Genomic DNA, 15,275 nt, shown 5'->3' with positions numbered 1-15,275 from the left:
CCGTGCCCTGGGCCACCGCAGGCACCCGGGGCTACAGCTGAGGCCGCGCCTTCTCCCACTGAAGGGAGGCTGGCTCTGTTCCCTCGGAGGGCACAGCTTAGCTCCCAGCACCTTTGTGAACCTGCCTGCCGGGCAAGTGCTGGGGGGCAGAGAGTTCCAACCCTTCTCACTGGGAAGTGTGTCTGATTTTTTTCCCTCTAAATTTGTGTCCTGGCAGAGGTTTAAGTTTGCTTGCTCTCAGTAGGGCGCTTTTCTTCTTGGCAGTCAGTGGGGCTTCAATGCAGCCAGGGTTGAAGGAGGATCTCTGGCTGCTTGGGCTGTGGTTGTGGGACTGGCTTCATCCTTCCTTTGGCTGTGATTTGCACTGGTGCTTGTGCAGGCATTTTACAGTAACTGGCTTCAGTTCTTTCCTCTTGCCCCCAAAAACCGAGAATAAACCTGTTTAGCACCAATGTTTGGGCTCCCAAACAGAACTGTTCTCATTCTACGAGTGTCACAGACACATTTTATGAAAAATCCTTTTTCCAGGGTCTTTTCTCCTGTGAAGCTGGGAAGCTTCAGCTTCTCCATGTTTTGTTGCTTTGGAATGTGATTTGGAGAATTGTTACCCAGCATGTGAAATTGTTTTTACTTGATGAGCAATGACAGCCACCTGTGTTAAAGCTGTGAACAGTCACAAGATTTGTTATTCATTCCTTTGCTTTCCCTTCCAGCTTTTTGATGAATTCTTTCTCTCTATTTAGTATAGTTGTAGTGTAGTACTTTAATATAATATCCTCATATATCAGCCTTCTGAAACATGGAGTCAAGATTCTCATCTCTTCCCTCATCCTGGAATCCTCAAACACAGGTATACCCAAGTCTTTCAGGCTTGCTCAGTGAATGAGCAGCTGATTGAAGTACAAAAATACTGAGAAACCCCACAGTCCCTTCCTAGGAAGAAACATCTCCCCATCTAAACCTCACCTGTCTTTATCCAGTTACAGGGGAAACAGACATATATATATATATATATATATATATGTATGTCTGTAATAAAATAACTTCAGCTTTAAATGAAATCTCTGTATTTATCCTTTTCCTATGAAATTTTGGTTAGAAAGAAGTTTTATTTTACACAGTTACATTTAGTCAGGACATTAAATAACAGATGCTTTTAAGATGCCAAATAATGGAACTGCAGCAAATTCCTCCCTGAATGACATTCATGTGTGCCTGCTCTCAGGGAGGAATCAGAAGGTCCTGTCCAGAGGGTGAGAGCAGATGTATGCCCTCTTCTCCAGGATCTGCTTTGCAGCTTTTTTAATGGAATCATCCAGGTTTTCATCAGCATCTGTGGAGAAAGAGAGAAAAGTCAACTAAGGGACCACAAAGAGCTGCTGTAAATTTCTTTCAAGAAGTGTTTTTGAACACAAATGCAAGAGTGTGAGGGCCAGGAAGAAATTGAACATTCTCTATTGAAAAAGATTGGTTATTACAGACTGAGCTTCAGAGAGCCAATGCCCAACTGGTCAGTACTTCCCAAAGAGTCCAAATCCCTCATTTCTATCAGCTACTTGTCAGAAGTATATACATGAAATGTAGATATTATATTCCTCAATAAGGAACGCTGGCCGTTGGCTTTAGCTATGAAGTGAAGAGACTCTTTTCAACAGGTTCCAGCTCTGCTGCTTGTTTCAATTAAAAGCGGAGCCAAACTCTTCTGTTGGTCACATCAAACTCACCTTTTTTTGATTACAGTCTGAAAGACAGAAGAGCGTAAGAACTATTTTATAGTACTTACATTTTTCTAATTGAGCCATGGCATAATTATTCTTGAAATAGGCTTCTGTGCAGAAGATATTTGTAAGAAGCACCTGGAAAAGGAGTAAAACTGAGTTTAAAAATAGTGAATGAATTTCATAACAAAAACCATGTAGTAAGAATACAGTAATTTAAACATCTCAAAGCTCTTTGATGATGGTGCCCTGAACCCCAGTCATGTGCAGTGCAGCCTCAGCTCTCCCTTTGAGGCCAGAGAACTGCCAAGGCTCAGGGCTGGGATGAGCCTTCACCCAAAAGCTACTCCAAGACTGATTGGGAATCAGTCCAGAGCAGGGCTCACACAAAGAGCAAGGTCTCAAGGCCAAAGCCAAACCTTCATCATGTTGGATTTGTTTTCACACTGATCTGGAGCAAATTTTTCTTGACCTGCAACACCACTGTTACCATGAAACTTTACATGAGCTACTAAATAAGCACTGTCCTTTCCTGACCTGAGCTGTGCTGCCCAAATACTGTTGTGCTTATGTGTTTTTATTAATGATTATATGGAAAGAGCTTGGGAAGAACTGCATGGTGTTAACAGATTTGAGAGAACGTGCAGAGTTGTGGTGAGGTTCTAAATGTCTGTGTATGTGTTAAAGAAGTATTTTAAACATGTTGAAAGTGTGCAGCTCAACAAGCAGAGCCCCTGAGAGGCTCCTGCACTCTGGCAGGTTTAGCCACGTTCTGCTGCACTTTTATGGGAGAGTTTGCTGTAATTCCCCAGAGATGCAGCCTGCCTGCTGCCAGGAGCACAGCCTGAGTGGGAATGGTTGGTGCTGAGGGACACTCACCTCGTGGTCATGGTTCCTGAGCCCGATGCTGATGGAGCGGCTGGCCCGGGAGATGGCTGCAGTCATTGCATACAAATTAATCACCACATCTGCCACTCTCTTCAGCACCAGCTGCTCATCCACTATTGTCTGGGAGAGAGAAAATCATTATCTGCTTGTGGTTTGTCAATTTAAAACTTTAACCAAATATCACTGTCCATACTTCATGTTTAGGTCCAGCTTTATTTCGCATAAACCGGTTCTAGCCTAGGTCAGAAATTATCATTGTTAGTTTTGGGTTTACTAAGCTGCACCTTTTAAATTCTACTTGTAAAATTGTAATATTGATGTATGCCTTAAACCACTTTGTTAAATGCCTGTAGCAGCAGGATTTGTGCTTACACAAGAAGAAAACAACCAATTCACTGAGGGTGCTGGTACTTTGGTTTTGGTTCTAACAATGTAACTTGCCCATTACACTGAGTACCTAATGTCAGTGTGTTTTCTCACACCCAGTGAGAAGGTGTCATGTGAAGGAAGTGCTGGTCCTGCCACACTCAGTCCCCTGCAGGTTCCAGTGGGGCCCTGAGGATAAACTATTCAGTAACAAAGACAACAGACAAAATAAATAGTTACCTTGCCAAACCTACTTAGCAGGCCCCTGACTGTAGTTCCAAAATAATAAACGTTTTCTTCAAGTTTCTTGGCATTCTCCTATAAAACAAAACACAAAATAGAACAATTTGAGTAGTCTTATAACAGAAAAGCAACATACCCCCACCCCCTTTAAAGAGGATACTGGATTTTCTCTTTTTTAACATTCATCCACCTTGCTGCTAAAAGCCAGACAGGCACATTTCTTTCTCTCAAAGATCCATTACAATTTTCTGGAGTTTACTCTCAGTAACTTTTAGTATAGGCTTATGATAACAAAAGTAACTAACAGAACGCCCCATGAAAAATATACCTTATCTTTTTCCTATTAACAGAACATTCATTTTTGGTCATAAAAACCTTTTCCTAAGTGATTAAGCAAGTATGTGTATGTGTAATTCACAGTCATTCTGACCTGAAACTCTGTTCCAATTAAACAGGAAAAACTCCTGTTTTGTAACTAACCTTATAACAAAGGGCAGCTATTAAAAACGCTTTCATATGGTGAAGGCTCAATTTATACAAATTATCCAAATGGATCTAAAACTGGATTTGGTATAAACACAGGCTTAGAGCAGCCTTCATCCTCCCTTGATACTTGGACAATAACTGTAACTTCTTACCCTGTCATGGTGCCAACATCTGCTTACCCTGAAAAATCTCACTGCCCCTAGGTATACATTTTGGTTTGCAAAAACAGGAGATGAAATTGTGGCAAGCAGCAAAGGGAACAAACACACAAGCAGAGAGGCCCTTACCTGGAGGCTGGGATGCACCACCCCACTGTCACCTACAAGCCCCAGATCCACCTTCCTGCCCAGGGTGTCCTGTAACCTGGTCAGGAACTCCCCCAGCGCCACTCCCACGTTTCCTTTCTTGATTGCTCTGAAATGTTGGGGAAAGAATGGCTGTTAAAAAAAATTCCAGGAGGTTCAGACACAACCAGTTGGAATTCCAAATACTTTAGCACCAAGTCCTGATCCACTACTGTGAAGTCTGGAGAACAACTGTGGAGCCTTAAGAGTCATCAGCTGCTCTCCAAGACACCCACAAGGAATTCCAGAGACCAGTACTCAATATGCACAATGCAGCTGTTGCGCCAATACAACTTCATTCAGATACAAAATATTCATTACTGGTCTTGAAAGAAATAATTACAGCTTGTGTAAAAGTCCAAGATAAAATGCATTAAATGCTACAATTCCTAAATCTATGAACCATCCCATTAAAAACACAGAGTCCCTGTAACAGTGAACTTTTACAGACAATAAATAGAAATACTGCAGGTATTCCCTGCAGTTTGTCCTCTTATCTATAAAGTTATCTGATTCTGTTTAGTTTATTTAAAACTATTAAGAATAAATAAGAACATACTTAATTTTGTCAGTTAAGATCTTCCCTGCATGCTGCATCCCTGTCAGTGCAATGTACATTCTCAGGATTTCATTGGTGCCCTGGAAAAAGCAGAAGAGAAAGTGAGAAGGTGGGTAACCAGAGTTTACAATAGTGTTTTCCAAGCAGGTCTGTTGTGCCCCTGTGCTCTTCCCACTGCTCCAGTACCACAAGATGACTCTCCCCACACATAAACTGCTGCCTTTTGCTTTATCTCAGTTTTAATTCTGATTTCATGGGGCATTGCAGAAGTTGAGCCCCTCATCATTAAACACACAAATATACCCCAATGTAAAAGAAAACAGACAAAATGCATTTTGATTAAAAATGCTCTGCACTGTTCCAGTGAAGGAACATTTGAACAGTTGTAGAACTGCTCAAAATGAGCTGAGTTAAAATCAAGTCTGACAGTGAGTCTGATATGCACACGATGGGTCACTGACAATCCAGCTTGGAATGAGAACAAGCTTCAGAACCAACCTTTCTTTTAATTTAAATGCCCATCAATAAGTTAATTAAACATCTAAGTTGATCTTTTATGAGTTTCTCTGCTTCACTTGTGAGAAGCACACAAGAGGAAAGGTTACTGCTGTAACTCACACTGTGGTCAGTCTTTAAAAGCCATCATAGCTTATTTTATTATAGGGAACTACTATTGATATTCCAAAGAAAACAAGGTTAGTCCTGCAGTTTTACTGTTAGAGACTTTGCAGCTGAAGGAACAAGATCCTGGTCAATCAAACCTTCAGGTTTCTACTCCCCTTTATAGGAGGTGTGAACTGCAGTTTGCAGAAAAAGGGGATCCTGGTACTTGCCTCAAAGATGAGCAGGATCCTGGTGTCTCTGAGGTAGCGTTCATAAGGATAATCCTTCATGTAGCCAAGGCCTCCAAGGATCTGCAGAGCCTCACTCACACATGCCCAGGCACCTTCAGAGCTGAACACCTGCCATGGAACAGGGTTTGATCAGCAGAGAGTAGATAATAAATCAGCAATAAACACAGGATGCCCTGCTCTGGGGTTGTATCCACAGGACACTGCTGCAGTGTTTTCTGTGTGTTACACCGGTCCTGGAGCAGTATCCCTGTGGCTCAGGGGTTTGTCAAATTTAGTGATGCAATGCACAGGGCACTCTCCACATTTCAGGGACAGGGGCAGCCCCACACAGGGAGAGCAGCTGCAGCTGCTTGGCTGGAGCCCAGAGCAGGAGTTTTCTGCAGTGACCATGAGGGACACCCTGACAGCCACAGCCTGGATATTCCACAGGGTTTGTTGTGCCATCAGCTCCCTGGGAAAGCTGGCACAGCAGCAGCTTGGCCAGGATGGCAGCTGGAGTGTGACTGAGTGTCCCAGTGCTCATGTGAGGCCTCCTCAGACGCCAGCTCAGCGGCTGTGACATTCTCAACCTGTTCCCTGCTGGTTTTATTTTGCACGAGTCTGAGCTTGTGGGGTACAGACAGAAGAGTATCTGTCATTCCACCTGGCTGCAGTGCTTCTCTCCTCTAAATGCAGCCCTGAGTTCTCAGCCCTCTGCAGGCTGAACACTGAGCCTTTTCCCAGCCCTGGTTACCTTGACCATGGCAGCCTCGACGGAGCAGTCAGGGAAGCCTGGCCTGTCCATCATCCCTGCAGTCAGGTAAGCCATGCTCTCCATCACGTAGGCTTTCACAGCCATCAAACAAAACTTCTCCTGCCACACAGCAACAGGAGGAATCGTACAGAAATTCAGATGCAAAAGTCCACAATCAACCCTCAAACTTAAAAAGACCTGCAGTTCTTATATGTTTTACATCATCAAATTAATCAATCAATAAAAAGTACCACTTTGAAACAACAATAAATAAAAAATACTTTTATACATTTATCATTCTGGACATTTAAAAGATCAGTGTACAGAAGTCAGCACCAGGTTCACACAAATTTCTAGCAAATCCTTTAAACCAGTACAGCCAAAATACACCCAATGCAATCTATGTCCTGGCACTTCGCACAGAGATTTAGGTGTTTCATGTTTTGTTATCTGAATTAATCCAAACTGGCTGAGTTTCTTATTGAATTGTTTCCTGGTGCAAGCATACTCTGATGTCAGTTCTTCAAAGAAAGAAAAACAAGTCATTCTCAGAAGGGCTGTGACAGACCATTCCAGCAGCTGGTGTCCTTCCCTGGGTGGTGACATTCCAGTCTGTGCCCAGGAGTCCCCTGGCTGTTCCAGAAGCAGCACTTTGTGAAAATCACCCTCACACTGATGATGTTGACCAAGTGTGGGACCAGCCTGTCAAAGGCTTTTGAACCAGAGGTATGAACCTGTACTCTTAAGAGAAGTGATCAGGTTTGGTGCTAATTGGTTAGAGAGACTTCTGTTACTGTTTTGGCTAATAATTGGCAGAAAGCAGTTTTAGCCCTAGTTACTGTGTGCAGCTTTGAGCCAGTTATTCAGGTGGGAGGTTCCAGGGGAGATTACACCTTCTAAAATCAATAGTACAGAGGTTTTTTTGTTGGGAATAACATTTTACCTCAGGGAAGTCCAACAGAGGCAATAACCTCCCACTCTATGAACTGAATCTACACTGTACAAAAGGAAAAAGACCTTTATTTCAAAACCTCTGCAAGCAGGCTTTTAATTTAATTTAATTTTTCAAAACCATATTTTCGTGTTTTAAAGATATCAAAGCCTGTTATGACAAGGTCAAGACTCCTGCTCCCACTCTGAATGTCCTGCATGATCTGCCTCAGGCAGAGCAGTTTCTGCTGGCACCCAGCCATGCAGAGCTCCCAATTCACCCACCTATCAACTTCTTAATCATTCCAGCAGATGCACTGCCCATGCTAAATCTTCCACTGTTGAGGATATTCATGGCAACCTGTGAAGAAACAGATGGGGTTTAGGCCACATTCTCCTTAGGTCACTGCTTCCTGCTTCTGTGTTCCCTGGATTTCACTCCTCACTGGGACACACTGCCAGTCCTGGAGAGTGCCCTCACATCAGCCACCACAGCTCTCAGCATCCCAAGGAAAATGCTTCAAAACTGGGCTTTTCCTGCCACCCATTACATCCAATTTTGTATCTGAAGTAGATGATCCGGTGACTTGGAAATAATCTCTAATTAGATGAAGGTAAAATGTAGATAAAAATGCATTTATCTGCAGCTGGTAAACAACATTCCAGCTGGACAGCACGGCTCCAGTTTATCAGATGAAGAAAACCACAGTATTTCTCCTTGCAGCTGACCTGTGATGGCTGCTCTCTGCCTCAGGTGGCTTTCAGCAACACATCACAGAAGGGATAAGAAAGGAGGTATAGAAATGAAATACAGACCAATAATGTAAAAAAAATAGATTTTAGAGTCTGGTGTCTGTAGTGTTGTTTCTCAACATGGGTGACTCATGTCAAAGCCTGTTAGGAAAGAAGTCACTGTCCTACATTTTAATTTGTCAGGAAGGCACCATAACAATCTTCTTTTAATCTCTACTACATTAAGGAAAATAATTTCTTTTAGCACTTAGGCCTGGACTTGCCTGCTACAGCAGGAATAAGAAATGGAGAAGGAGTAAGAGCAGGTTAGCAACTCCCCAGGTCACACTCTCAGAGAAAGGTTACACAGCAAGGCCACCTGTGGTTTTCTCTCCTGGGGTCCTGCCAGCATTCCCTGTGCAACAGGGCAGCCCTGGAGAAGCACCTGACAGCCAGGGCACCTTGGAGCTGGGCATGCCTCCAGCACTCCCTGTGACATCCACACAGCCTGTGCCAGGGTGTCTCCCTTCCCACATTCTGCTCTGGAACCAGCAGAGGACATGTCCTCCATTCAGGGCAGAAGGGCAGCTGAAGTCACTCCCTCTTCTGAGGGGACACCACAACAAACAACCAAAAGCCCAACAAGAAGAGAAGAAACACAGAAATCTGAGATGATGGCACACTGTGCACTGTCCAGTGACACCAATTTACAGATCAATGGGGGAATCTCTCCTCCTGTACCCTAGAGTGTGGCAGTGCTCACACCACCCACAAGGAAACTTCAGCACGGGGGGAAACAGCCTCCTTCAGACTTCTGTAAATCACCAGTAGTTATTCTCCACTGCTTACCTTAAATCCCCCTCCAACTTCTCCAATTACATTCTCTATAGGCACTTTGGTGTTTTCAAAATGTACTTCACAGGCTGAAACACAGAATTAACACTTGATCAAATATGACACAGAAATACTTAAAAGACATTCAGGAACTTAAGTCACTATTTGTAGCAGGAAATGAAGTCTTCCTAATGCATTGTTTATGACAGAATTATACATGCTTCGCCAAAGAAGTGAGAATTTGGGAAAAGGCTGTAGTTGACATCAGTTATTGATGTAAAATATTTAAAATATTATGAATATACACTGTGTAAACAGAGAACTACAGTTTGGTCTTTATTTCTAGTTCTAAGGAACTGACTGAACAGTCACCAAGATGGTGAAAAGATGCAATCATTACAAAGCTTAGAAGAGCTGAAGAACGTGGACTTCTAGATTAAACCTATTGGCCACTGAGTCTCCTGAATGATTTCTTTCACTGCACAGTGAATGAACTCCACAAATTGGATTTCTTATTTCAGACCCTGCGTCAGGAAGGGCTCCTGGGAAAAGCCAGCTAAAGAAACATGAAACTTATACTGTAACATGGAATACGTATTGATTTGCCCCTGAATTCAGATGATCCAACCAAAATAAAACCTTAAACTATGAAAACAAGTTCTGCTAACAGTTTTAGGTGGCTCTTACTGTTGGAGCCTCGAATGCCCAGTTTATCCTCGGGTTTCCCGTGGGTGACGCCCCCGAAGTCCCGCTCCACGATGAAAGCAGTGATTTTATCCTTCACCTGCCCGTCCTTGTCCACAATCTCTGTCCTGGCAAACACTGTGAAAATACTGGCCAGGCCACCATTGGAGATCCAGACCTGTTTTGAGAGAGGGAAGATGTGTAAGAAAGGTAAGTGTGCTGATTTTGTGGGCACAGCCCTCCAGGGTTTTGTAACAGGCTGGGAAAAGAACAGAGTGCTGAAAAATTGCTGTTCCTTCCCTTCAGTTCTAATGAGGGTCTGCTCCCAGGGTGAGCACATTTCTGAGGAGAGCTGACCACATGTGCTCAGTTTAGAGCAACTTTAAAACCAGAATGTAGTATCAATATGCATTAAATTAAAATCCACAGTGCATTTCCACAAAAGCTGGTCCATCCTGCTGCTGCTGGCACCTGAGAGATACAGGGGCAATGCAGACTGGACAAACCCTGTGGCCAAAAATTAACTCTGATGAGAAATTCTCTGATCAGCCTCTCCCCCAGGGTGGGTCTCTTCACACCACAAATGGATCAACAACTACTGACCAAGTCTGCAACGCATCCAATACTGCTGAAACCAGGACATCTCTGATTTCTTCAAGACTGGCTTTTGTCACGGTTTCTTTTAACAGAAAGGTTCCAGGCAGACCTATTTCTAATTAAATATCAAGTTGTATTTTAAAATCTAGCCTGCAGAATGAAGAGATGTCAAATACAGGTTCAGGTTTCCTTTTACCTAAGCTGTCATGGAAGGGGCTGATTTACTAAGAAACCAACCCGCCCTGAAGCTGAACACACAAATGGCCAACAGAGAAAGAACCCAGGGTAGTTTTCCATTTTCCTTACCAGGAGTTTAATGCAGTAATTCTCTAACAATAATTTTCTAGTCCCTTTGTGCCTAATCTTTTTGACAGGGTCATTCTCCTCTAGCTTGGAAACCTCCCAGTTCCAGACTGATGCAAAAGACAAGAACACTTCCTACATTTGTAAGAAACTCCTTTCCTGTTCCCAGTCTGTGAGTAGGTACCTTGGAGCCATTTAACAGGAAGTGTTTCCCATCTTCACTCAGGGTTGCCCTTGTCTGGATGGATGCAGCATCACTCCCACTAGAAAACAAACAAGTTACTAATGTTTAAAGAAGTAAACACGCTTTAAAAAAACAAAACTGCATATTCCCCCTCTTCCTATTCTGTAAAAAGGAGGGGGTCTCAAATAGCAGTATATAAATTTTAGCTTTTAACTAACAAGGAAGCTCACTAGATTGAACAGTTCTAAAAGTTACCTGAGGGGACATTTCTTCTCATTACCATGTTATCAGGATTATAACCTGACCAGACTGTGTAGAATGCCACAAAAGCAACATTTTGGAGCTACACTTTGAGCTATGTGAACACACAATGAGCCTCTCACTTAAGTGACAACAAAAATTCTTCCTTTTAGTTTTGGTAGCTCCTTCAAAACAGGCTTTTATATTTTGAATAAGAACTGAAAGCATCCCAGAACAGTCACAGCACATTATTTCTGACGTAGCACAAAGCAACCTTTCAAGTAAATGAATTCCTGGGATGAGAACAAGAATCAAGGATTTCATGGACACTGCCAAAAGCAGCATGCTGGGGAAAGAGTAATTGGAGTGTTCCTTGAAATACCAAAACTAAGCCACAGATGTATATACTGAAGCCATGGGCCCCAGATAAAGAAGCCTGAAGGTATGAAGCAATGCAGCTAAGGCAGTGAGCCCCTGTGGGGCTGTGGGGCAGCAGCACCTGCCGGGCTCGGTGAGGCAGAAGGCAGCAATGTGCTCCCCCGAGGCCAGGCGGGGCAGGTACTTGGCCTTCTGCTCCTCGGTGCCAGCAATGAGGATCCCCTGCAGAAACAAGCACAGGAAACTTTGCAGCATCACCCTGTGGGAAAAGAGAGGGAGCTGACAAGCTCCAGCATGTTTAGAAAGCTTCATCTGCAAGTTTTATGGCATAGCAAGAGACAGTTTAATCAACAAGACTGTATTATTTGTCAGTCATTAAAATATTTTTTCATTAGCATTCTCTGCTCAATTCGACAAGGAATCTTCTCTTGCTATAACAAACTGAGTGTGGTTTCAAGCTTCTTTCTGCCATCCACCCAGCACTAAAAAGGTAAATACCTATGGCTATATTCAAGTTCAAAACTGACACACTTTCTCTCAGATGAGTTATCTCCTCTAGGCCCCCCAACATGCAGCCCCAGCCAGCCAAAGTTCCTCTTTTCTGAATTCTTTCCTTCCTCATCACCTGAGCCCCCCTGATACTGTTTCAATTCTATTTATTCTAGGTACTTTAGACAAGTTTAGCCAATTTAAAAAAAACCAACTTGGACTCATTCATCTAAGAACAATTATCCTAATAGTAACTTCCTTGTGTACTTCCTATGCAGCCTTTCTGTCTCACACTGAACCAGTGGCAGAGGCTGCTGCAGACACCAACAACCTGATTTATGCTTTGCCAGTAATTCTGATTTGCTCCCCCTAAGCCCCACATTTTTCACTTCACCTTTTCCATGCAATCTGTGCAGAAGCCCTGGCCCCAGAGCAGCAGCATTACCTTCAGCCCAATGGCCTGGTGAGCTGCCAGGGTCACTGCAATGGAGCCATCCAGGGAGGTGATTTCTCCCAGACGTGCATACATGGTGTTTGACAGGCCCAGCCCACCTGGAACAGGCACCAGGTTTTATTTCAGTACATTTTTTGTGCCACTTCCCCGCTCCCCCAAAAATCCATTTCAAGTACAGAAATACAGGAATGTAGCAGCTTTAACTGGAGAGGTACAAAAGCGGCACAAAATGCACCCCTAGATGTTCTTCTGTGGCATTTACTCACCATATTCCTCTGGAATCTGCATGCCAAAGAGACCCAGGTCCTTCAGTCCTTGTAAGGTTTCGGGTGGGATTTTTGCATCTTGATCGATTTTCTTCGAGTCCACTACAAATAGAGAATTTTTTCTCATTTAACACTGTGTTTCTCAGTGCCCAGAGCAGCTGGGAGGCTACAGGATTCCCCCACCAGGGCCACAGTCACTCATGACCCTTCTCATTCCCAGCTTCACAAGAATTTCTTCTTTCTAGCTTCAGCCTGACCATCCTGTTTGTCCTCATGACATATTCAGGAAAAAGACTTGGAAATGGGAAAAATACAGCATTTATTTCATTTTCTCAAACATTTCTACTGGTTCTGCATGCCAGCAGATTCCAAGACTGGAATAAGCAAAGTATTTTCAGGATTTTCTATCTGAACTAAGTCTAGGTTGTGAATACAAGAAAAAAAAAAGTACATAAATGAGGAAATTAGAAAATCTTGTTCTTAGGAGATTTTAAGATTCTTGGGGGATTAAGAGAGCTGTTCTGTACCATGGCAGTGAAAACAAACAGGAATCATACTTTCTCCAGACTCCATAATTTGACCCTTTTATTCCTTCCCTAAACATCAGGCTGTTTACTCCATGAACCATGTTCCCCCCCACAGAGCAAAGAGTTAAAAAATGTAATTTGAATAAATCCTTTATTTACTGTCAGTGAGCAACACTACAATTTTACAGTTAAAATCACCTGGATCTCGCCAATTGTGATGTGTGACAATCACTGGCTTCTCCAAACTCCTACAGAGTTTGGAAAACCTCTGTCAATGGGAAGGCTGAGACAGTGCTGTTTAACTGCCCCAGAAATTGCTGTCTGTGCAAACCACTATTCTGCAATTGCTCTGGAATTGGCTTATCCAAGGCAGCACGAATGGAAGGACACCCTGCAATGCTCTCTGGAATGCAGACGGGTAATAAGGCCTTTCCCAAATGGAATTATTACTCTAATACTGAAAAAACAGAAATGCTTTTGATTTTTCATAACTCCTCAACGAGCCAGCATTTCTGAGTATCTCTGCTGCATTTTGCCACGGTCAGTTTTAGCAGAGTAGGACAGCTATAAAGTTCTAGGAACTAGAACTAGGAAAAAAAAATCACAATGTATGAAGTAGTTAGAAGCACAATTCAGCTGAGCTAAAACCAATTTCAAATCCTATCTTTATCCCAGAATTCTTTTACATCCTTGGTTTTTCCCCTGTTTTGGAGATTTAATTCTTCTGATCAGCACCCAAATACTTCCCAAAAAAGCCACAAATGGACATGCTACAGAATCAGCATCACTGTGTGAGCAGCAATAAATGCATAAACTAAATTAAATGTTTGAAACACCTTATAGAACTGCTATAGTGAAATAATTTTGTAATCACTAAATCACTTGCATGGATAAAAACACAATAATATACCTTCTTCATTGAAGAACTTTTCAACAGGTCCCACAAACTGGTTGATTTCTGCCAGTTCTTCATTGCTAATTTCTGGGTAAGGAAAAACTTCTTCCTAAAATAGGAGAATAGGAGAATTATTTAATAATTTTTAATACACGAACCATGCAGTTAAAATAAAAATCATGGGAGATATGCCTTGCAAAGACTCTAAAACACTGTGCAAATTAAGAATTGTGGAAAATGTCCCGAAACAGAAATAGGGCTCCACAGGACCCAACTTTATTTCACATCAAAACCAGACCAGAGGGTGTTAACTGAACAACAGAAACATGAGGGAGAAATCAAGAGATCTTTTAAGAACCACGAGGATGCAAAAGTTCTTCATCACCCATGAGTTTTAACCCTATTCAGGGACTGATAAAAATGAGTTTGATGTTTCCAAAGCTCAGCCCATGAGCACTGTCCCTTGCGAACACCCAGCACATTTCACCTGCTAATGCCTCGAGGACAAAGGTGAGTGAGCCCCACCACTCCTTATCATCCCCAGGGTGTTCTGGCCATGAACTGGAAGCAGCACAGCCTGACAGGTTGGAATTGGTAAAAAATACAAACAAGGAACACAAGGAGTGGGAGGCTACGTGAGAAGAACACTTCTGATTTTTACTGCCTTTCCCCTTTTAAACAGAAGAATTTATCTCTGTCCACACAAATCTGTTCATGGTACTCTGAGCAATATATCAGCATCAAAAATTCAGGACCTGTGAAATGTTAGAGGTTTTCAGAAAGCTGCTGTGTTGAAACTTGAGGGAAGAAACACCCGAGACACATCTGTAGAGGGGTTTAACACAGTGGAGCCTGAGTGCTGCCTGTTTTAACACCTTATCTGACAAGCTCCATTGCAGGAGACTTTATTGCTCAACTTATTTCAGTGGATTTGAGTTATTCCTTCTTTCCGTTTACTTCACCCTGCAATCTCTGATAAATGCACACTCTAAGCCCTGCAGTAACAAACTCTGCTAAATACAGCGTTCCATCTCAGATTTTAACTTCTTTGTCCAGTGGCATCTCAAGGCACCACAAGAACACCAATCTTTCCTACCAAAACTGTAGGCAGAGATTTACAAGAAGCCTCCATCCTTGAAGAACAACCAGAGGACGAAGCCATCCAGCGGCATGCCCAGAGGGGGAGCACGGCGACAGGCAGCGCCCAGGGGACCCGCGGGGCTGGCAGGCACAGGGGCTCTCGGCGTTGTTTGGGTCACTCTGAGCCCCATCGCCTGTTCTGTGTGCAAAGGCTCCCTTCAGTTACCCGGCTGCAGCTGAGGGACACACAGAGCCAGGGCAGGGAGCTCCGCAGGGCTGGACCCGGGGGCTGCGGGGCAGCCGGGCCGGGCCGGGCCCTGCCGAGGGCTCACAGCAACGCCCGCAGCCCGGGCTGGGATGAGCAGCTGGGAAAGGCCCTGGCGCTGCTGCGGACGAGCCCCCGGTGAGTGCCAGCCTCGCTGTCCGCCGGTGAAAGGGCAGCGACCCCCGGGCGCGGCCGGCCCCCACCGCCCCCCGCGGACCCACCTTGC

General features: G+C 43.6%; 1 protein-coding gene across 1 annotated transcript; it reads right to left on the bottom strand.

The window, feature by feature from the left end:
* Positions 1-1,209: 1,209 nt before the first annotated feature.
* On the bottom strand, positions 1,210-14,674 carry LOC135307632 (complex I assembly factor ACAD9, mitochondrial-like). The gene is made up of 16 exons (XM_064432033.1): positions 13,720-14,674; positions 12,008-12,384; positions 11,195-11,295; positions 10,456-10,534; positions 9,375-9,549; positions 8,703-8,776; positions 7,407-7,482; positions 6,645-6,712; positions 6,192-6,314; positions 5,438-5,566; positions 4,605-4,684; positions 3,989-4,115; positions 3,213-3,290; positions 2,598-2,726; positions 1,784-1,856; positions 1,210-1,333 (listed from the first exon to the last, which is right to left on the bottom strand). The coding sequence occupies exons 2-16, from the start codon at positions 12,089-12,091 to the stop codon at positions 1,233-1,235; spliced, it is 1,497 nt and encodes a 498-aa protein (XP_064288103.1). The 5' UTR covers positions 12,092-12,384; positions 13,720-14,674; the 3' UTR covers positions 1,210-1,232.
* Positions 14,675-15,275: the final 601 nt, after the last annotated feature.

This window comes from Passer domesticus, chromosome 9 (genome assembly GCF_036417665.1).
Source record: "Passer domesticus isolate bPasDom1 chromosome 9, bPasDom1.hap1, whole genome shotgun sequence".
Taxonomy (NCBI): Eukaryota; Metazoa; Chordata; class Aves; order Passeriformes; family Passeridae; genus Passer; species Passer domesticus.
The sequence above is the reverse complement of the archived record's forward strand: the minus strand, read 5'-3'. Positions and strand labels throughout refer to the sequence as shown.